Source organism: Acipenser ruthenus, chromosome 51 (genome assembly GCF_902713425.1).
Source record: "Acipenser ruthenus chromosome 51, fAciRut3.2 maternal haplotype, whole genome shotgun sequence".
Taxonomy (NCBI): domain Eukaryota; kingdom Metazoa; phylum Chordata; class Actinopteri; order Acipenseriformes; family Acipenseridae; genus Acipenser; species Acipenser ruthenus.
Window position 1 is genome coordinate 7400542 of NC_081239.1, and position 24110 is coordinate 7424651.

Sequence of the window (24110 nt, forward strand, 5' to 3'; positions counted from 1 at the left end):
GTAGGAGCGCGTTGTTTTATCCGTTCAGACACTGAGGGAGAGCAGAGAGGAGGTGAGAGAGTCTGCATGGAGCTCTACAATGTGTTTATAAACTACAGAGCGCTGTTATATTGTATTATTTTGAAAGGTCCGGGTTGTAGTGTGGTAGGAGCGCGTTGTTTTATCCGTTCAGACACTGAGGGAGAGCAGAGAGGAGGTGAGAGAGTCTGCATGGAGCTCTACAATGTGTTTATAAACTACAGAGCGCTGTTATATTGTATTATTTTGAAAGGTCCGGGTTGTAGTGTGGTAGGAGCGCGTTGTTTTATCCGTTCAGACACTGAGGGAGAGCAGAGAGGAGGTGAGAGAGTCTGCATGGAGCTCTACAATGTGTTTATAAACTACAGAGCGCTGTTATATTGTATTATTTTGAAAGGTCCGGGTTGTAGTGTGGTAGGAGCGCGTTGTTTTTGTGTGTGTGTGTGTGTTGTATTTGTGAAGCGGCGTGTCTGTGTCAGCGCGTTTGTTTTTATTCTCATCCTCTCATTCACAGTCTGTGTGTTTCAGGGCTGACAGCTTCGCGGGTTTCCAGACAGATTCTCATTGTTCTGAAAGCGTCTCGCGGGTCAATACGGGTTGCGTTCTGTTACCCGGAGCGCGCGCCGGCTGCTCGTGGCTGCTGTCTTTCTGACGTCACACGCAGCTTGTGGAGAAGCGCGTCTCCAAACCTCGCAGCGCAGCTCAGTGACGCGCTTGAAAACGCGACACAGCATTCCCTAATAACACTTGCCATGCATTATGACTTCAAAGTCATCACTGTAAGGCGATGACCTTATTATTTATTGATTTTATTTTGTTTTATTTTACTTTATTATTTATTTGATCACCAATTGCCACGACAACACACTGTTTATGTATGTAGTACTTATTTTAAGGTAATAAATAAACACAATTCTCTAGGGATTTATTTATTTTTAATTCTTATTACTCTCTTACATCTCATTACATTGTGTATGTGTGTGGAGATTAGATAAAGGGCTATTTGGAAGAGAAAATAGGAGGCACTTTTTTGCACAGAGAAGAGTCTGGAGCCAACTCCCCAGTAACGTTGTTGAAGTGACACCCTGGGATCCTTCAAGAAACAGATTATTATAATAATAATAATAATAATAATAATAATAATAATAATAATAGTAATAATCTTTAGTTTTATATAGCGCCTTTCATAGTGGACCACCATCACAAAGCGGTGTGTGAGCTATGCATCAGCTGCAGAGTCACTTACAACAACGTCTCACCTGAAAGACGGAGCACAAGGGGGCAGCAGTGTGGAGTAGTGGTTAGGGCTCTGGACTCTTGACCGGAGGGTTGTGGGTTCAATCTGCTGTTGTACCCTTGAGCAAGGTACTTAACCTATATTGCTCCAGTAAAAACCCAATTGTATAAATGGGTAATTGTATGTAAAAAAAAAAAAAAATTGTGATATTTGTATAATGTGAAATAATGTATAATGTGATATCTTCTAACAATTGTAAGTCACCCTGGATAAGGGTGTCTGCTAAGAAATAAATAATAATAATAATAATAATGAAGTGACTTGCTCAGGGTCACACAATGAGTCAGTGGCTGAGCTGGGATTTGAACCGGGGACCTCCTGGTTACAAGTCTGTTTCTTTAACCACTGGACCACACAGCCTCCTAAAAGGAACAATAAGCTACTAACAACCAAGGTTTGAGGACAAAATGACTCCTTGCTGATCAGTCTTTAAGAGAATGTATTATAAAACACCAAACATACTTATTTAACGAAAAGAGAACTATAGTAACTTTCATCCATCATTCTTGAGATTTGAGAGATAAAATCCTCTGGGATTATAAACATATTATTATTATTATTATTATTATTATTATTATTATTTATTTCTTAGCAGACGCCCTTATCCAGGGCGACTTACAATTGTTACAAGATATCACATTATACATTATTTCACATTATACAGATATCACATTATACATTATTTCACATTATACAGATATCACATTATTTTTACATACAATTACCCATTTATACAGTTGGGTTTTTACTGGAGCAATCTAGGTAAAGTACCTTGCTCAAGGGTACAACAGCAGTGTCCCCCACTGGGGATTGAACCCACAACCCTCCGGTCAAGAGTCCAGAGCCCTAACCACTACTCCACACTGCTGCCCTGTTACAAGAAATTCTGTGTCCCTTCAATAGTAAAGCCAGCCTTGCTATTAAAGCCAGGTTTTGTCGGTCCCTTGAATGGCCTTAGTAGCACTATATTTAAATAAATACATTTCTTTTTCAGCTGCTACTAAGCAGAATCCCGTGTGCTGCCGTGGACAGTGTGGAGATGGAATCTGTCCAGATTAAAGAGGAGTTCTCTGAACCTGAACTTGTCCCCTTTAGAGCGGAGGTCGCTGGGCTGGCTTCCCTTCCCATTAAACAGGAGCTCTGTGAGATGCAGTGTGACAGCAGTCAGCCAGAGGTCTCTGAGATTAAAGCTGAGCACAGTGAATTGGAGATCTCTCAGACAGAAGAACCCCTTCCTGTTAAACAAGAAGAGGTGCTGGAAATTAACCATATTAAACAGGAGCCCACTGAAGTAGAGTTTGACCACATGGAACCAGGGAAGGAAGAATCCGAGGATTTCAAACCAAACATCCCTGAGCTGGAGAGAATCTGCGTGAGAGAGCAAGGTGCTGGAGAGGAAGGCTCTCCCAATAGCATGCAAGGAGGTGGAAAGGAAGACGGGCAGTCACATTCAGAATGCAGTCTAGCAGGTGAGTGACTCCCAGTAGCTGTGACATTGTCATTCTAGATTGCGTGATAGTGTGGCAGAGAGGTGAGTGACTCCCAGTAGCTGTGACATTGTCATTCTAGATTGCGTGATAGTGTGGCAGAGAGGGAGGGAGGGAGCATGTGGGTTACATTACTAGCTATTTGTTTTTCCTGTACCACTCACACCAGTTCAGGATAGGACTCACTACTGGTGATCTTAAGATACAGATATAAGCCCCTTTCACACTGGCACTCCTACCCGATTATACCAAGGGGAAGAAGAGCTAAAGTACTATATATAACATTAGAAATGTTCAGTGTCTAAATAGAGGGATATTATTGTACATGTGTAGCTTTATTAGGGGTGCTTGATTCCGTTTCATTTATTTTAGACTTTTAGACTTCTACAAATAGTTAGTTTAAACGTTCAAGTAAAAACATTGACAGTGCTATATCTTTTTAAATAAATAGCTTTCTATAAATGATCGCATAGCCTATATGCCTGTAAAAGGTCTTCTGATTGTTCAGTGTTTTACCTCAGCTTTTCAACTCTCCTTAAATAATGCAGTTGATCCTGTTAAGTAGAGGTGCAGTCAGCACCCTCATTTCGTATTTGAGTATCGTATAGACATTTATCAATGATTATCCATGCATTGAGGTTTTATTTTTCAAAATAAACAAACGTTAGTTTTTTTTTTTTTTTTAACAGACGCTCTAATAACTAAAACAGTGTGTGCATGATAGTTAAACAAAAAGGCACGACTTGCATTCAAATGAGAACACTTCAATTATATAAAAAACAAAAAATACAAAGGACTTACATTTAACAACTGAAAAGAATATTATTATTATTATTAGTTTATTTAGCAGACGCCTTTATCCAAGGCGACTTACAGAGACTAGGGTGTGTGAACTATGTATCAGCTGCAGAGTCACTTACAATTACATCTCACCCGAAAGACGGAGCACAAGGAGGTTAAGTGACTTGCTCAGGGTCACACAATGAGTCAGTGGCTGAGGTGGGATTCGAACCAGGGACCTCCTGCTTACAAGCCCCTTTCTTTAACCACTGGACCACACAGCCTCCTATATCTGTGCGTGTGCGTCAGATTAACATTGTAATAATAATTTAAAATACTGTATTTAACACAAGTAATTTCTGAACTATGGTTGTTCAATACTGCTCACATTTTATGTCCAAAAGCAAAGCGTTTGAATTAATCTCTCAAACCGTGACTAATGTAACAATTGTACTAAATTCAGCTTATTTTTCTATAGTACTGCCATATAATCCAAACACAGCATGCTTTGAAACAAAAGGTAATTGGTAGATTTAATAGATACAAAAAAGTGTTTTTCTTAATTTTTAAATGAAGAAGCCGTGCATCCAATAGGCCTGCTTGTGATTGGTCTTCTCCAAGACGAATGTAAAGGCTTGAAGTGTGTATCCTAGCAACGCGCTGATCTGCCGTACCAGCACACGAAGCAGCACACTCACACTCAAGGATTTAATGCAAACCAGCAAGACTAAAAATCTGGATCAACAAAACACATGAACTTGTTGAATCAGTTGCGATCGTCTCAGTAATCAACCATGGTATTGTGTTTTCAGCCTGAGTTTTATCATGTTTCCTGCACTACCAGCCATGCACTTGCATTGTTGTTTGCCTGGGCTCCACCTCCTCCTCACTAGATCCAGAACCAGTAGTTATATTTTCATATATTTTAACATTGTTCCTGTGCTGCTGCTGTAACTAAGCTCTGCAGAGCACAGTCTCCCTTTATATCACAATGTGCCCAGACAGGGCTTCGGTTATTTAGATCTCCCAAAGACAACATTGATAGTCATGAGAGCAAAAGCATGCTGGAAATTGCGAGGTGAATATCCAGTGACAATGATGTCACGTGACAAAGGTAGGAAATGGACAACGAAAGAAAACTGAGTAGCCGTTATTTGCAGACACCCTCCTGTTCTTAATATTTGAACTGCACATTTGACAAAGTTTAAACAATTCAGCAAAATTAAAAACATTTGACACTTTGCTAACGTTTAACCGTTTAAATTTTAAATGATTAACACCCCTAAACGTAATGCTATTGAAAAATATATAATTGTAGGGTGTTTTAGAGGAAATAGACCCGAAACATTACAGGAGAACTCTGAGGGCAGATTTTGATCCCAGGGCTCAGTTTCACCAGCGTCAGTCTTTACTGACTTTGCTTTTACACATAAAGTAAAGGCTATAAAGAGTATGTAGCGGGGTTCTGAAAAATATAGCGTTCCATGTCCCCACGTGTTGCTACAACTGTTTAAATAACATACCTGTCTTTTTTCTTTTCATTGTTCACATCCTGACAACTTTTAACACATGACTTTAATCTGTTGCAAAGCTCTTTTAGAAATGGCTGCTCTAGTGCACTGAGGTTTGAGATCTGTACTCTGAATCACTGCAGGAAGAGAGATCCATAAAACAGGGGTGTCTGAATAAATCAAGTATTCTAAATAAAATTACAAATCGAATACTGTGATCAAGTTTTGAGTACTCGTTAATTTCTAAAACAAATGGAAAAATGAGCTAACTACACCCGAAAAAGCTTGGCATGGTATTTTGACAGAGGAGCAAGTTAAAAGTGATCAGCCACTACAATTGTCACCTCACTGATAACTGACAGGAGGCGGGGCTCTTCCTTACCTAGCTCTGCTATTGGCTGAGGGAGTACATGAGCAGTGAGTATTTTGAAAAAAGTTAAACGAGACCACCATCCAATGTAATCTCTGCAGCACAAGCATTTCATATTGTAAATCAACAAGTACATTCTCAATCATCTAAAATGCCAGCACCCATCTGCTACTTTGGAAGAAAACACAGAATGTGGCAAAAAACAAGCAAGCAGTGCATCTTTTACTGTGTGCAGTGGAGATGTGAGGCGTCTCGACTGAAACAAGCAAGCAGTGCATCTTTTACTGTGTGCAGTGGAGATGTGAGGCGTCTCGACTGAAACAAGCAAGCAGTGCATCTTTTACTGTGTGCAGTGGAGATGTGAGGCGTCTCGACTGAAACAAGCAAGCAGTGCATCTTTTACTGTGTGCAGTGGAGATGTGAGGCTTCTCGACTGAAACAAACAAGCAGTGCATCTTTTACTGTGTGCAGTGGGGATGTGAGGCGTCTCGACTGAAGCAAGCAAGCAGTGCATCTTTTACTGTGTGCAGTGGGGATGTGAGGTGTCTCGACTGAAACAAGGAAGCAGTGCATCTTTTACTGTGTGCAGTGGAGATGTGAGGCGTCTCGACTGAAACAAGCAAGCAGTGCATCTTTTACTGTGTGCAGTGGAGATGTGAGGCGTCTCGACTGAAACAAGCAAGCAGTGCATCTTTTACTGTGTGCAGTGGAGATGTGAGGCGTCTCGACTGAAACAAGCAAGCAGTGCATCTTTTACTGTGTGCAGTGGGGATGTGAGGCGTCTCGACTGCAACAAGCAAGCAAGCAGTGCATCTTTTACTGTGTGCAGTGGGGATGTGAGGCGTCTCGACTGCAACAAGCAAGCAGTGCATCTTTTACTGTGTGCAGTGGGGATGTGAGGCGTCTCGACTGCAACAAGCAAGCAGTGCATCTTTTACTGTGTGCAGTGGGGATGTGAGGCGTCTCGACTGCAACAAGCAAGCAGTGCATCTTTTACTGTGCGCAGTGGGGATGTGAGGCGTCTCGACTGAAACAAGCAAGCAGTGCATCTTTTACTGTGCGCAGTGGGGATGTGAGGCGTCTCGCCTGAAACAAGCAAGCAGTGCATCTTTTACTGTGTGCAGTGGGGATGTGAGGCGTCTCGACTGCAACAAGCAAGCAGTGCATCTTTTACTGTGCGCAGTGGAGATGTGAGGCGTCTCGCCTGAAACAAGGAAGCAGTGCATCTTTTACTGTGTGCAGTGGGGATGTAAGGCGTCTCGACTGAAAAAAGGCTTTTTGTTTATTAAGCCATATCCACACGGAACACGAGCAACACAAGCAAATAATTTAGAAGTCATTGCAGTCAAATGGGAGTATCCACACCAGCAGCGAGTGATGTGAGCGACGTCGCTTTGAGAACGCTTTGAAGCTGACCAATCTGAAGTAATGTTAACACCCTTGACAGACATCAAACATATGCCTCAAAACACATCCCATCCATGGGGTGAGGATGTTAACACTTTTATCTGAACACAGCACTTCATGTCTAATTCGGGGATACGTGTTTTTAGTTTACTGATAGAATCTGAATTCATAGAAAATCTAATCATTCATAAGTAAATGAAATCAGAGATGACTCAAACACATGATCTGATGTGTCACAGTCTTCAACAGCGTTTATGAAGAAGTGTAGCAAAAAATAGATTTGCAGAACGGCAAATAATAACACGGATAATAATAATAATAATGATAATAATAATAATAATAATAATAATAATAATAATAATAATAATATAATATAATAATAATCAAGATGGTCATTATGTAGTGCTTAACAACAACATAATAATCCTAATACTAATAATAATAATAATAATAATAATAATGTTGCACTTTAAAATACTTTTAAAAAGTTAATGAACAAAAAGGATCACAGAAGGAATTTGTAAAGAAACACAACTGAGACTGCAATAACGAGTATATATATATATATATATATATATATATATATTATTTTACAATGGAGTTGCCAGAGGTCAGGATAACCTTTTATCAAAACAAGCCCTGTTTTGTAAAGACAGCCCATCTCTAGTTTGTCCAATAGGAATGCGTGGGCTGGGTCATGTGTTTATTTCCAGTCTTCTGGATCCTTTCCAACATTGACATTCGGTGCTTTCGCTCGCGTCGCTCTGTCTGGTGTGGATACGGCTTTAGAAGTGACCTTTCATTCAGATTTACACTGCAAACTATCCGGGCAATGCTAAACCTTTGCTGCTACTGTGTGTATATATATATATATATATATACAGTGCCGTCCTACCCCACAACTTCCAAGTGAAAAAAATATTCTAGAAATTTGTAGAAAATTAATTAAAAATAAAAACTGAAATAGCTTGTTTGGATAAGTGTCCACCCTGCTTGTAATAGCAATCCTAAATTAGCTCAGGTGTAACCAATAGCCTTCAAAATCACACACCAAGTGGCCTCCACCTGTGTTAAAATGTAGTGATTTCATGATAAATTCAGCAGTTTCTGTAGGTTCCCTCTGCTGGGTAGTGCATTTCAAAGCAAAGACCATGAGCACCAAGGCGCTTTCAAAAGAACTCTGGGACAAAGTTGTTGAAAGGCACAGATCAGGGAATGGGTATAAAAAAAATACCAAAGGCCTTGAATATCCCTTGGAGCATGGTCAAGATGATTATTAAGAAGTGGAAGGTGTATGGCACCACCAAGACCCTGCCTAGATCAGGCCGTCCCTCCAAACTGGATGGCTGAGCAAGGAGACTGATCAGAGAGGCTACCAAGAAGCCAATGACAACTTTGCAAGAGCTACAGGCTTTTATGGCCAAGACTGGTCAAAGTGTGCATGTGACAACAATATCCCAAGCACTCCACAAATCTGGTCTGTATGGTAGGGTGGCAAGAAGGAAGCCATTACTCAAGAAAGCCCACCTTGAATCCCATTTGAAGCAAAAAAACACTCAGGCGATTCTGTAGCCATGTGGCAAAAAGTTTTTTGGTCTGACAAAATTAAAATGGAACTTTTTGGCCTAAATTCAAAGCGTTATGTTTGGCACAAACCCAACACAGCGCATCACCCAAAGAACACCATCCCTACTGTGAAGCATGGTGGAGGCAGCATCATGTTATGAGGATGTTTCTCATCGGCAGGGACTGGGGCACTTGTCAGGATAGAAGGGAAAATGAATGGAGCAAAGTACAGTGAAGTCCTTGAGGAAAACCTGCTGCCCACTGCAAGAAACCTGAAACTGAGACGGAAGTTCACCTTTCAGCATGACAACGACCCAAAGCACACAGCCAAATCTACACGAGTGGCTAAGGAACAAAGAGGTAAATGTCATCAAGTGGCCCCGTCAGAGCCCCGACCTAAATCCAATCAAATTTCCATCAACGCTCCCCAAGGAACTTGACAGAGCTTTAACAGTTTTGTAAAGAAGAATGGTCCAATATTGCTTAATCTAGGTGTGCAAAGTTGGTAGAGACCTATCCCAACAGACTCACAGCTGTAATTGCTGCCAAAGGTGCTTCCACCAAGTATTAACTCAGGGGGTTGGTGACTTATCCAATTATGATCTTCCAGTTTTGTATTTGTAATATATCATCTTTTTCTCAATAAAAAAACTTTTTTTCCCCTTAACAGTGTGGAGTATGGTGTGTAGATAAGTGGAAAAAATCCTCATTTAAATGCACGAAACTCTGAGGCACTGACACAACAAAATGTGAAAAAAGTTCAAGGGGGTGTAGACTTTCCATAGGCCCTGTGCATAAGAACATAAGAACATAAGAAAGTTTCCAAACGAGAGGAGGCCATTCAGCCCATCTTGCTTGTTTGGTTGTTAGTAGCTTATTGATCCCTGAATCTCATCAAGCAGCTTCTTGAAGGATCCCAGGTTGTCAGCTTCAACAACATTACTGGGGAGTTGGTTCCAGACCCTCACAATTCTCTGTGTAAAAAAGTGCCTCCTATTTTCTGTTCTGAATGTCCCTTTATCTAATCTCCATTTGCGACCCCTAGTCCTTGTTTCTTTTTTCAGGTCAAGAGTGTCCCCTGGGTCGACATTGTCTATACCTTTTAGGATTTTGAATGTTTGAATCAGATCGCCTGCAAATATCTTATTATTCGAAATTCCCACCCCTAACAAAAAACGTGAGTGTTGTGTTTGTTCGTTTGTCTAGTAAACTGTTTGTTTGTTTCTAAGACTACTAACACTGTCCGGAGCTGTAGCCGCAGGCCAGCATCAAACCCGGACACCAGCACTTCCCTCACCACAACAAATTGTATTACACACCACGAGCACTAAAATCACTCACTAAAGAACTGTGTCTGTGTTTTGTGTGACGTGTGGGTGTTAAAAGAACGGGACTTTTTGTTACGGGTCAAACCCGGGGATTCTAATTCAAGTGATACACGTTACTGTATCACTTTACAACAGTATTATTTACAGCTGATTGCCGTCAGCCTCTGGACATTGTGAAACCAATACACACCCTTGCACCTGGATATAATTGTGTCTGTTTTCTTGCACCTGGATATAATTGTGTGTCTGTTTTCTTGCACTTGGATATAATTGTCTGTCTGTTTTCTTCTGCACTGCTGCATTGCCTTGACCTGCACTCACTTACCCACTTTGCCACAGCGTCCCTATGTGTGGTTGCTGCTAATACTTTCTAAGGACCTGTCACTGTTATGAGTAATTAGAGGTTGAGGAGTCGAAACTTTCATTCTTGGTATATTCGAATATCTTATTATTCGAAATTCCCACCCCTAACAAAAAACCTTAAGTGCTCTGTTTTTTCTGTTCCATACCACATCATGGATCGCTGTTGCTGTGTTACCTGACAATGTTGGCAATAATCCTGACGCTATCAGTGCACTAGGGTGGGCATTTTGAGAAGAGCTTTGAAACATGCTTTAAAGTTATGTGTAAAAAGTTGTCATGATGTTAGCATTGAAAATAAATGACAGGTACGTTATTTAAACAGTATTATTATTATCATTCTTCTTCTTCTTCTTATTTATTTCTTAGCAGACACCCTTATCCAAGGCGACTTACAGTCGTAATCAAAATACAGTTCTATACTATATTTTTTGGAACCCGCTACTTACTCTAAGTTTTTAACTTTAAGCTGGTGTAACGCAGTGCAAGCCCCCACCGCTGAAATTCATATGCTTTAATCCACTCCTCCACCATTGTTGAACTCCATGGCAGTGCTTGACAACACAGTGGGGCTCGGGCACAGAAATATCACGCGTGCACGTCCAGCGATCTTTGAGAAACTGCCCCTGCACAGGGGATACACAATTCTATGGGTTACAGAAATCTGCATAACACCCGTCAGGACAATTTGATTTTGAGATGCATGCCTCGGTTTGAATGTCAGTGAAGTCAAGTTTTACCTGTATATCTAGTTTGCCTATGTGTTAATCTGGCCCTGCACATGCCCTGAGAGTTGGTTCATACATCATTGCAGATGAATGCGATACATCCAGCGCAGACCACATGCAATTTCAGGTCACAGACGCATGAGAAAAGGCTGTACGACTTTCCAAAAAAGACGCATGTCGCAAGAGTGTGTGTGACCTGTCACATAGGGTCAGAGACCCTCGACTCCAACCACAAATTATGTCTGTTTTGCATTATGAACCATAATGCAAGTCTGAATTATGAACCAACCTTAAGCCTACATGAGGTCTGTCTTACTTTCTTTCCTGTTCATGTTTTCCAGGTTCCAGTCCAGCAGCTAAAGCGAGGGCAGGCGGTGGAGAATATCCTGACTGTGGTAAAGGTTTAACGCAGTTAGGGCATTTAAACAAAACCCAGCGAACTCACACAGGCGAGAAACCGTATTGCTGCACTGACTGTGGGAAGAGTTTCAGTCATTCAAACAGCCTTGTTTTACACCAGCGAATTCACACAGGAGAGAAACCGTATCACTGCTCTGACTGTGGGAAGAGTTTCAGTCAGTCAAACAGCCTTGTTTTTCACCAGCGAACTCACACAGGAGAGAAACCGTATCGCTGCTCTGACTGTGGGAAGAGTTTCAGTCGGTCAAACAGCCTTGTTTTACATGAACGAACTCACACAGGAGAGAAACCATATCACTGCTCTGACTGTGGGAAGAGTTTCAGTCGGTCAAACAGCCTTGTTTTACACCAGCGAACTCACACAGGAGAGAAACCATATCACTGCTCTGACTGTGGGAAGAATTTCAGTCGGTCAGGCAGCCTTGTTTCACACCAGCGAACTCACACAGGAGAGAAACCGTATCGCTGCTGTGACTGTGGGAAGAGTTTCAGACAGTTAGGCAGCCTTGTTTCACACCAGCGAACTCACACAGGAGAGAAACCGTATCACTGCTCTGACTGTGGGAAGAGTTACAGTCAGTTAGGAAGCCTAAAAGGACACCAGCGAACTCACACAGGAGAGAAACCGTATCACTGCTCTGACTGTGGGAAGAGTTTCAGTTGGTCAGACAGCCTTGTTTCACACCAGCGAACTCACACAGGAGAGAAACTGTGTCTCTTAATAAACTCACCAGACACAGTCAGTGTAACAGGATCACTGTGTTAATAAACTCACCAGACCCAGTCAGTGTAACAGGATCACTGTGTTAATAAACTCACCAGACCCAGTCAGTGTAACAGGATCGCTGTGTTAATAAACTCATCAGACACAGTCAGTGTAACAGGATCGCTGTGTTAATAAACTCACCAGACACAGCCAGTGTAACAGGATCACTGTGTTAATAAACTCACCAGACACAGTCAGTGTAACAGGATCACTGTGTTAATAAACTCACCAGACACAGTCAGTGTAACAGGATCGCTGTGTTAATAAACTCACCAGACACAGTCAGTGTAACAGGATCACTGTGTTAATAAACTCACCAGACACAGTCAGTGTAACAGGATCGCTGTGTTAATAAACTCACCAGACACAGTCAGTGTAACAGGATCACTGTGTTAATAAACTCACCAGACACAGTTACTGTCACAGGATCACTGTGTTAATAAACTCACCAGACACAGTCAGTGTAACAGGATCGCTGTGTTAATAAACGCACCAGACACAGTCAGTGTAACAGGATCACTGTGTTAATAAACGCACCAGACACAGCCAGTGTAACAGGATCGCTGTGTTAATAAACTCACCAGACACAGTCAGTGTAACAGGATCACTGTGTTAATAAACTCACCAGACACAGTCAGTGTAACAGGATCGCTGTGTTAATAAACTCACCAGACACAGTCAGTGTAACAGGATCGCTGTGTTAATAAACTCACCAGACACAGCCAGTGTCACAGGATCACTGTGTTAATAAACTCACCAGACACAGTCAGTGTAACAGGATCACTGTGTTAATAAACTCACCAGACCCTGCCAGTGTAACAGGATCACTGTGTTAATAAACGCACCAGACACAGTCAGTGTAACAGGATCGCTGTGTTAATAAACTCACCAGACACAGCCAGTGTAACAGGATCGCTGTGTTAATAAACTCACCAGACACAGTCAGTGTAACAGGATCGCTGTGTTAATAAACTCACCAGACACAGTCAGTGTCACAGGATCGCTGTGTTAATAAACTCACCAGACACAGTCAGTGTCACAGGATCGCTGTGTTAATAAACTCACCAGACACAGTCAGTGTCACAGGATCGCTGTGTTAATAAACTCACCAGACACAGTCAGTGTAACAGGATCGCTGTGTTAATAAACCCACCAGACACAGTCAGTGTAACAGGATCACTGTGTTAATAAACCCACCAGACACAGTCAGTGTAACAGGATCACTGTGTTAATAAACCCACCAGACACAGTCTGTGTAACAGGATCACTGTGTTAATAAACTCACCAGACACAGTCAGTGTAACAGGATCGCTGTGTTAATAAACTCACCAGACACAGTCAGTGTAACAGGATCGCTGTGTTAATAAACTCACCAGACACAGTCAGTGTAACAGGATCACTGTGTTAATAAACTCACCAGACACAGTCAGTGTAACAGGATCACTGTGTTAATAAACTCACCAGACACAGTCAGTGTAACAGGATCACTGTGTTAATAAACTCACCAGACACAGTCTGTGTAACAGGATCGCTGTGTTAATAAACTCACCAGACACAGTCAGTGTAACAGGATCGCTGTGTTAATAAACCCACCAGACACAGTCAGTGTAACAGGATCGCTGTGTTAATAAACTCACCAGACACAGTCAGTGTAACAGGATCGCTGTGTTAATAAACTCACCAGACACAGTCAGTGTAACAGGATCACTGCGTTGAGAGGAACGTGGTGGATCTCCTCTTTGTGCCTCACACTGGTACTCTCCACTATGGGACTGAGTGACAGGGCTGAGTGTGTATCTGGCTCCAGTGGTGCCTCTGATCTGCACTGTGCCTCCCTGACTGCTCTTGTACCAGAGATATTGGCAACCAGTGAAACCCCCCTCAACCCCACAGCTCAGGGTGACAGTCTCTCCAGTGTACAGCTCTCCCCATTGAGGACTGCTGGTCAGCACAGCCTTCGGCAGCTCTGGGTAAAGAAAGGAAACAAGGCATGTTAGGAACACAGACCTGCCTGCCAAGGACAGAAATAAAACCCAGTTCAGCATGACCTGCACCCACAGGCTCCGTTCACATGGACTTGTTAACTGTGTTGGTCTCTAATAAAAGCAGCTCGATGTTACTGTCTCTCACGGGTTTCGAGGTCATAGCTCTGGATTCTTGTAACATTTGTAGATTTTCTCTGTCTGAGAATTTGTTCTCTTGGTTGATTAGCCCTCATTTCCACAATGCAGACACTACTGGACAACACAGTGCAACAGACCTATTCACAGCATGTGTAAACATGCATGATAATTCAAAATAATTATGTATTACCATTAGACGTTAACAAAGGACTGACTGATTCATAATTAAACTTAGTGTTTCATAAAAAAAATGTTGACATGGATGACAAAAGCATGGATTCTATTTGTTTTTGTTTATAAATAAATGTTGGGGCACATTAGAAAATATGTAATTCAAAAGCATACGTTGTCTGTATTAAAATGTATTGTTTAATAATAATAATAATAATAATAATAATAATAATAATAATAATAATAATAATATAAAGAGAGCCTGAGAGATGGGATGTGAATCAGATAATGTGGAGGCATATCAGCAATGTTAACATTCACTATTAATACCAGGAGTATTAGTAGTAGGGACATCAGACTTATTAGCACAGTCCCATATCAATTACAGTACATGAACCCTCCTAATAAAGCAGGTGAATCTAATATGTGATTGTATTGAAGGCACTCCAGCAGCATATCACTGTGTTTTTACTGACATGTCAATGGTTCTGATTCACTCTGTTGCTGCTCCTGTGTGGTGTTTATAACACTGTGTAACAAATTTTTTTTTTTTTTTTGTTCCTGGGTAGTAAGTGTTATTTCCTAATTGCTTATGCCTCAAAAGTATAGAAAATGGCTATTATTCCCCACAAACTTTGCTTTTGTGACCAGGACAGCGATATTTTGAAATTTACCTATTTTCCAGAACATTCCAGATAGATTCAGTGCTGAGTAAACTTGGAGTAACTTCTAGAACTTTCTAGAACTTTCCAGTAATATAAATAGTAGTATAAATACAGGGGCCTTAAGCCCACCAGTTCAGTTTAGTTCCAGCTGCCTAAGTGGATACATATCTGCATTTTTCTGAGATGGCATCAAGGTCATAGGAGACTTCAAAATGGTGGCATTCCTGATGGGTCTCCATGGCGGTTTTACCAAGTTTCCCTGCTATCTTTGCCTTTGGGACAGCAGGGACACCAAGGCGCACTACCACAGGCGGGACTGGCCACAGTGGACTGAGTTCTCTGTGGGGAGGAACAACGTCAAGTGGGAGCCACTGGTGGACCCCCGGAAGGTGCTGATGCCACCACTGCACATCAAATTGGGCCTTATGAAACAATTTGTCAGAGCTCTAGATAAGGAGTCGGCAGCCTTCAAGTACCTTCAAGACTTCTTCCCTAAGCTGTCTGAGGCAAAGGTCAAAGCCGGTGTCTTCGTCGGACCACAGATAAAGAAGATCCTGGAGTGCAATGAATTCCCCAAGAAGTTCACTAGTAAGGAGAAAGCGGCTTGGAACAGCTTTGTCGCAGTGGTTCGGGGCTTCCTGGGCAATCACAAGGCCGAAAACTATGTGGAGCTGGTTGGGACTGAACAAAAATTGTGTTACATAGTGTAATTATGACTCATTATCACTCTGAATGATACTTTGCTGCTGCTTTGATTTTTAATATAATAATATAACTCACATGACTTACATGTTTAGTATCTGTGTCTTTCTTGGGTATTCTGTTTCATACTGTGTGTGTGTCACAGTAAAGTGAACAGGTATGTATTCTATTTAAAACTATTTCATTTGTGCAGAATCTCTTCTGTGGTATAATCTGCAGTGTAATAATGTATAGGAACAATTTCTTATATCCAATCTGTACCCCCCTGTCTAGGGAACCTGAAGAGAAGGCACTGTGTTTAGTACTTGTATAGTACAGGTGTTTTGCTGCTGGTAAACCGCTTAGCCGTCCAGTTGAGTAGTTAGGACTTGCAAAGTTTAATACGCACTCTTTGGTGTGGCCTCTTTCTGCTTTATTACAGCTTCTACACTACTCAGAGTATGAGACCAGGAAGAGCTTTCATATCAGAAAACTGCCAGGACCCGTTACTTCAGCACCTGAGTTGTGTTGAGAACATTAAACAAGCCCTTCCAAAACACCAGTGAATTCACAGAGGAGAGAAACCTTAAAGACTGTTTTGTGTATCACTCTTAACCCTTTGCGGTCCATTTTTTCAGCATGTATGTTTTGTGTATCACGCTTAAGAGCATGCATTTTAAATTATAAAAATGCAAATCCACTCTCTTGCTCTCTGTCAAAGTGGGCGGTGACGCTGACACGTCACAAGAGTCTTCTCTACTGTCAGTTTAACTCAGGCTGTCAATGCAGTCAGTGCCTGGGAGCGAGAATATGCAGAAAGGAAACTATTCCACACCTCATCTGATGGACGAGTTGGGAGAAATCAATAACTCAGTGTGGAAATTAGTTTCAGAGTTTAACATTTGAACTTCATTAACTTGAAAATAAATAAATTGATGGGAATGAGTATCCAGACCCCTGATGTAGCATCCCAGAGACGAGACTGCAGCGTCCTTACTGGGCAACCGCCTGGAGGATGGGTCTTGGAAATTCATCACTATTCAAAAACGTATGAAAACTGATAATGTTGCATGACTGTATTATGACATGAATGAGTGAATATTGCGTGACGTGTCGCTTTGCAGCGTGCATTGTCCATGCTTGTGTTTGTGTTGCTTTTGTAAAGTGCCCCGAGTAATAGCAGTGCAGCAGGCATGTGTACGGATCTTGGGTACAGAAAGTCATAGCGGTTTCATCCCTGGCTCTTTCTTGCTCTTTTGTAATATCTTGCACTTGGTGACAAATTCCCAATGAAAATGTAGCTGAGCTATGACTATTAATCAGGGTTCGTACGCTAGTCTGGAATACTGGAAAAAGTATGGAAAAATGCAAAACTGATTTCCAGGGCTTGAAAATGCTTGAAAAACCACATCTCCGTTATGAAAGTCTTGAAAAAGTCTGGAATTTTACTAGCATCACGGGAGAATGAAAATGATTCTGCGATTACTTTTATTATTAATAATAATTGATCTCTAAAGCGGGTCAGCAGCTCTAGCAGTAACTGTCTAGACAGTTTACTAGTAGCAGCTATGTTGCTTGTGACCAAATTCTGTGAGGATTGCCCCGTGTAACACCCCTGACAACGCCCTGACAACTCAAAAGCAATCCTATCCAGTCAGTGCACTGGTATATGTCACATGACTCTGTCTGCTCCAGTGAAACGAAGGGTAAAATGGAGTCTACGACAGCCAAGGCTATGATTTTTTAAACAAAGTTACAGACTGGAATTACAAGCTACTGTACTCTGCTCACCGAGATTCACATTGTGTTATCTTGTTGTTACCTTTATTAAATCATTAATGTTATTTCCCAACCCAGGAAAAAAAAAAAATCGAATACGATAGTTAGGGTGTATTCAAACTGGGTTCATTTCAAACATCCTCAGTTCGGTTTGTTTGTTTTGAAGCAGTGTATCAATGTGCTAGCTGTTCACACTTGCCTTGTATACAAACGTACTGAGTTTGTTTGGAAATTAACTGGGGCTCGTTTTCGTGGTTCACTTCCGTGTTTTCCCAGGACTCAGTTCACTTGTGTTCTTATTAAAATAATCAGGGCAGCAGTGTGGAGAAGTGGTTAGGGCTCTGGACTTTTGACAGGAGGGTTGTGGGTTCAATCCCAGGTGGGGACACTGCTGCTGTACCCTTGAGCAAGGTACTTTACCTAGATTGCTCCAGTAAAAACCCAACTGTATAAATGGAGAATTGTATGTAAAAATAATGTGTAAAAAAAAATATATAATAATTGTATGTAAAAATAATGTGATATCTTGTAACAATTGTAAGTCGCCCTGTCTGCTAAGAAATAAATAATAATAATCAAGTGAACTCGTTTTTTATTAATAAAAGACCATCGGATGTTTACATTTTCTGGCATTGCTTCTTCACACTATGTAAATATTCAATTACAATAGTAGTACAGTAGCTACTGTATATATTGTTTAACATTTTGCTTTTTTTCATTTATATAAAATCCTCGTATATTGAAAAAAAAAGAACTACGGTATTGTAATAATGACAACAGATATAAAGGAATGTATTTTTTAGGGATATAGCTCCTCGTGTAAAACATTAGCCTAGAGTGTGTACAGCGATAAATAAATAAATTGTGTTTTATTTCATTTATGCAAAACAACAGAGAACACGTAATTCATACCTGGGAACTATCTGGCAAACTCTGAGACTGACATCCTACTGTAGAGCATTGTTTTCTTTCTTTAAGTTTACTAAACCAAAATCAGGAACGTATAATAATTTAGAAAAAAAATCTGGTCCTTTTTTTAATATAATACTTTGTATTTTTTTTTTTTTTTTTTTTTTTTGCAGCAGCACTGGTAAACATATTTACGTACACACCAAGCATAACTTTATCCAAACAGACGTTTGTTAAAAACTGGACAACGAGCCAAAAACAGAATGTTTAACTTGCTTACTGTGCTATATTGTATAATAAAGTTGGTGCTTGCACACTCCCTCGCACAACATCGTATACAGTAATCCACATGCAGCCGTATTTTCTGCAAATGTGATTTTTTTTTTTTCCAATGTCAATGATGAATCATGAAAGCGATTGGAGGCAGTTGACATCATTCAACATGAACTTGAACAATTCTACAAAAAAAAGAAAACAGCTTTTTTAAAAAAAAGAAAAAGAGGTTATAGCAACCGCACCAGCCAACCGGAGCCACGGTAATTTTAATAAATTCCCAGGTATGTTGATATTACAGCAAATACATTGGGTTTTGTCAGTCTGATTTTTATTTTTATTTTTTTCTGATCACATTTCTAACAATGCCGTTGTTTCCCCCGTTGTCCATATCACTCATCTGGACATTTTTACCACCTGTTTGTGTATGCAGTAACTGTACACTACTGTACAGCCAAATCTACCGGGTTTGTTTCCTGTTTGCAAAAGAACTGAGACCGTCCAGTGTTCACATTCATGTTTTTTAAGCGAACCGAACTCAGTTCTTTTGCCAAACGGTCTGAGACCATCTCTTCTAGTGGTCTCAGTTCAGTTCAGTTCGGTTTGTTTGCCAATCGAACTTTGATGTTCACACTGCTCTCCAAACGAACCGAACCGTACTGAGTACGAAAAAAAGCTCCAGTGTGAACAGGCCCTTATTATCACCGACTCGGATTTTTTAAAAAAATAAACTCTTTCTGCAGCCCCTTGGTTTGTACAAACGTAGCATGTTAACATCGCTTTTTTCATTGCTTTAATGTGATTAATAAAACGTACCGGTAATTTTATTTTAAATGTATGGTGCTTGCTTGTAACTTACAGTACCGAGTGCAGCAACTGTCTCGAGTCCAAACCGTCAGCTGAGTGTACTATTTACATCCTCGCTATGTGGCCTTCATTATACGATTAAATACTGATTTTAAAATCATACTGCTGCTGATGTTGGCTCGTACAGCTCTATGCAACCGGCACGCAAAGCAACATTTGATTTTTTTTTTTTTTAAATAATGAACCAAGATTTAAATTAACTTTTGCAATTGAAACAAAACAGTTTATAGTGTTTGTTTTGGGTTGTCCTTTTACTATAGCGAACAAAAGGCTTTGGACACAAACAGGGTTGTTATAGCGAGGGTGTGCTGTATTCAGTGTTTGACTTGTATGTTTAATATACCACACTTGCACATTTGTTATTTCATTTTTGTTATTTTTCACCTTCCAGAGTGTTCAACATTTAACAGATGGCATAAAGAAGTCTGGCTCAGAATCCAATCTCATCCCTTACAAAAAAAGTAATATACTGCATGTATACTTGTGCCAAAATTGTCTGGTTTTAGTATCCTATTGGTCACATAATACTATCATATTTTGACATAAGTATACTTGCAGTATACAACTTTTTGTATTATTTTTGTAAATAATGCAACGTAGTTCTCAAATATTGGGCATTTCTTAGATTGTAGCTTACTTCTCTTTTGCATACCTGCATTGTCTCTTCCTAGATATGCACCTCCAGATTCTGACAAATACTTTTAGAAAACCAGGAGCAACTTCTGCTCTGGATCAAAAAGCTATAATGCTCTGCGGCTGCCCGCCTATGTGGATAACTATTGAAAAACTAGTAGAAACTAAAAACACAAGTCTGGGAAAAACAAATGGAAGTCTAGAAGAAAGTATGGAATTTTGATGTTTGAAAAAGTGTATGAACCCGGATTAATGGATGAAGCTTTCATTACAGAGCACAAAATAATCTACAATACAGTGTGGCAATGGAAATAAATGTGGGGCGGGGGTGCTCTATAGATTTAGCTGGTACATCCGCGACCTGGAATGTAAACAATGTAATGCTTTTTCTCCAATTTTTTAATTAAATACTGTAGAGTATTTTTTTCTCTAGAGTGTGTGGAATGTCACGGCTCCTCACACCTGTGTCCATGGTCACCTCTGTGTTAATCTCCTAAAGGTTCAAATGAATTTCACTAAAAGCATCTGGACGGCAGACTCCCTTTCTACCGCTCTACTCCTCTCATTCCCCCTCTACTTCCTTTCTCATTCCCCCTCTCCCCCATCCTTCCCTTCATCTCTTTCCTCCCTCTCTCTTCTCTTTTTCCCTCTCTTCTGTGATCCTTGATGGGAATACATATCCCACATACATAGTCAGCACTCTGTTATCCGTTACCCAGATACCTGTCAATCGCATTTTACCATCCTTTTATTAAGAATAAAATCAATCCCCATTGAGATAGATAATGTAACAAATTAATACACTTGCCCATCATGCGTGATTTCCGACTCTGTCACCAGTTTTCTAATTATTATTATTATTAGTATTTGTTTATTTAGCAGACGCCTTTATCCAAGGCGACTTACAGAGACTCGGGTGTGTGAACTATGCATCAGCTGCAGAGTCACTTAGAACAACGTCTCACCCGAAAGACGGAGCACAAGGAGGTGAAGTGACTTGCTCAGGGTCACATAATGAGTCAGTGGCTGAGGTGGGATTTGAACCAGGGACCTACTGGTTACAAGCCCTTTTCTTTAACCACTGGACCACACAACCTGTAATACAAAGCCCACCTCTTCAATGTTACAATTTATCTGAATATCTGTCACAACCCACATTTAAAAAAATATGACAACAATGCAGCCAAAACAAAGCGAGTGAAACAAGCTGCGGTATTGTAACAGTTAATCATTAGACAGGTTTAGATACTGTGATGTATTTTTTTTTTTGTAATTGCTGTTAGGGCCTTACTCTTTATGCTATAGTTTTCAGTACTGACTTTGGATACTGTTTTAATTCTGGAAACCCAAGGGTTTTTTAATCGTTTGGTTTTGCTAAATTGGAGGGAGGGAGGGAGGGGAGTTATTTTAAGGTTGGGGTGGAGGGAGGGAGGGGAGGGGTTAGGAGAGTTATTTTAAGGTTGGGGTGGAGGGAGGGAGTGGAGGGGTTAGGAGAGTTATTTTAAGGTTGGGGTGGAGGGAGGGAGGGGAGGGGTTAGGAGAGTTATTTTAAGGTTGGGGTGGAGGGAGGGAGGGGAGGGGTTAGGAGAGTTATTTTAAGGTTGGGAGGGAGGGAGGGAGTGGAGGGGTTAGGAGAGTTATTTTAAGGTTGGGGTGGAGGGAGGGAGGGGAGGGGTTAGGAGAGTTATTTTAAGGTTGGGGTGGAGGGAGGGAGGGGAGGGGTTAGGAGAGTTATTTTAAGGTTGGGAGGGAGGGATGGAGGGGAGGGGTTAGGAGAGTTATTTTAAGGTTGGGATGGAGGGAGGGGATGGGTTAGAAGAGTTATTTTCTTTCTTTCTAATATTATAAAGATTATTATAAAGATTGTCTTTATTATGTATGAGATATATTCTCCCTGTGTTGTCATGAATTTGTATATATTGTATATGTGTGTATGTGGGATTTTAACTGAAAACTCTGAGCCCTCATCATTTCATTCTGCAATGAATTCTCATCCTCAGCAGTTTCATTTCTATGCACTTTAGAATTTGGTCTTCCATATTATTTTTTTTATTCTAAATCCACAAGCGTTTGTCCCGGATGACCACTCCCGTGATGATCGCCGCTGCCATGACAACCGATGACATCACCCGCACGTTCCGTATACTTCAGAACACTTTGAGTCATTTTTTGTAAGGCAGTATTAACGCTTTATTGTTTTCACAAAATAACATCAATACGATTATCAGCTCAGCTGCTAGTGTGTACTAAACACAAGCTCAAATATTCCAGTTCCATTCCAGTCTATGGTAATGCAGCACTATTCCAGTTCCACTGCAGTCCATGGTAATGCATCACTATTCCAGTTCCACTCCAGTCCATGGTAATGCAGCGCTATTCCAGTTCCACTCCAGTCTCTGGTAATGCAGCGCTATTCCATTTCCACTCCAGTCTCTGGTAATGTAGCGCTATTCCAGTTCCACTCCAGTCTCTGGTAATGCAGCACTATTCCAGTTCCACTCCAGTCTCTGGTAATGCAGCACTATTCCAGTTCCACTCCAGTCTCTGGTAATGCAGCACTATTCCAGTTCCACTCCAGTCTCTGGTAATGCAGCGCTATTCCAGTTCCACTCCAGTCTCTGGTAATGCAGCACTATTCCAGTACCACTCCAGTCTATGGTAATGCAGCACTATTCCAGTTCCACTCCAGTGTGCTGCACACGGCTGGAGAGCTCAATCCCCTCTGCTGACTGCTCCTGATCCTGATCCGAGGTTTTCCTGAGACAGATGTCAGAGACACACAAGGAGGGCTCAGAGTTTAACTGCAGCAATAACAAAAGCTTTAAAGGATGATGACACTTCTAGGCTTCAGAGTAATCAAGTCCCATTGAAATCACAGAGTGCATTTCAGGGTAAGGAGCAGCTGTGTATCAACTGTAAAGACACTGTGTGGAGGCAGCAGCTTTCTGACATTACTGACAAAGGGTTATTATTAATACTCTAGATTGAAGAATCAAAAAATAACGATTATGAGTCCAATATGTCAAAGCTTTAGATCTTTATCATCTGGAAACCAAAAAGCCAAATTAACCCAGTATAGCATCTTAGGACACAGGTCTAAGTGAAGGGTAGCGTTAGAGTTTGTAAGAGGGATTCTTAAAGAGCGAATCAGAAAGTTTCCATCTCCATTTTCAGTGCTGTAAAGGATGATGACAGGTAGAGATAGCGAGTGCTGCCCCCTGTCTGTACACATACTGGATAATACTGACTTACCTTGACTTACCACCAGCGAGACACGGGGAACCTGGAAAAATATATACAGATTGTTCAGTTTCTTTCTTATAATTGTGTTAACAAAAATAAATACAAACTTCCAAAATGTTTATTTTGTAAATTAGCTGTGCATATTTAATGATGAAATAATGATTTCTTAATGAACTATCCCTATGACTGGGCTGTGCTGTTTAAGAAGAAGCCTGCATGTGTGCTGTGACAGGCCAGGTGAAATGTGTGCACTGACTGGGAGTCTCACCTTGGATCCTGCAGTATTGAAGGAGCAGCAGAGTGAACACAATGAAATGAATCAGAGTGAAGCTCACTCTGTAGCCAATAGCAACAGCGCTGTGCCAGGACGCTGGGGGAAGGAAGGTACAGTATGAGTGTGTGCGAGTGACTTCCATACACCTTGACTGAGCTGATAGGGATTCAAGAACATTACCCTGCTCACACTCGCTCTATAGGAACAGCCTTCAGCCACTCTGTCACTCGAATGGGTGTCTGCTGTAACTGCATTTTATTTGAACCATCATTTTATAAGATACACAGTCAGGGAATCAATGTGATTTCATTTGATTGATTGTCAAAAAGCAGAAAATAATGATTTGTTTAAAATGTATTCTAACCCATACATGAAGCTAAAACATTAGTGGGAAATATACACCACTGAATTTGCAAGGTGTAAAAACAGTGTCTGTACTGTGCAGTATTTGTTA

The 24110-nt window shown here is 40.9% G+C and overlaps 2 protein-coding genes across 2 annotated transcripts in view; both read left to right on the forward strand.

Moving 5' to 3' along the window:
• Positions 1 to 24110, forward strand: part of LOC117404690 (zinc finger protein 501-like) — a 351570-nt gene that overhangs the window by 214931 nt on the left and 112529 nt on the right. The window lies entirely within an intron of this gene.
• On the forward strand, positions 2191 to 12349 carry LOC131722749 (zinc finger protein 79-like). The gene is made up of 2 exons (XM_059015819.1): positions 2191 to 2784; positions 11194 to 12349. Exons 1-2 carry the CDS (start codon positions 2355 to 2357, stop codon positions 12036 to 12038), a joined length of 1275 nt encoding a protein of 424 aa, XP_058871802.1. The 5' UTR covers positions 2191 to 2354; the 3' UTR covers positions 12039 to 12349.

Excerpts from the sequence above, each read along its gene's own strand:
- LOC131722749 (XM_059015819.1), top strand. The coding sequence starts at position 2,355 with ATGGAATCTGTCCAGATTAAAGAGGAGTTCTCTGAACCTGAACTTGTC. Across the intron at positions 2,785-11,193 it reads TTCAGAATGCAGTCTAGCAG|GTTCCAGTCCAGCAGCTAAA; the intron begins GTGAGTGACTCC and ends CATGTTTTCCAG.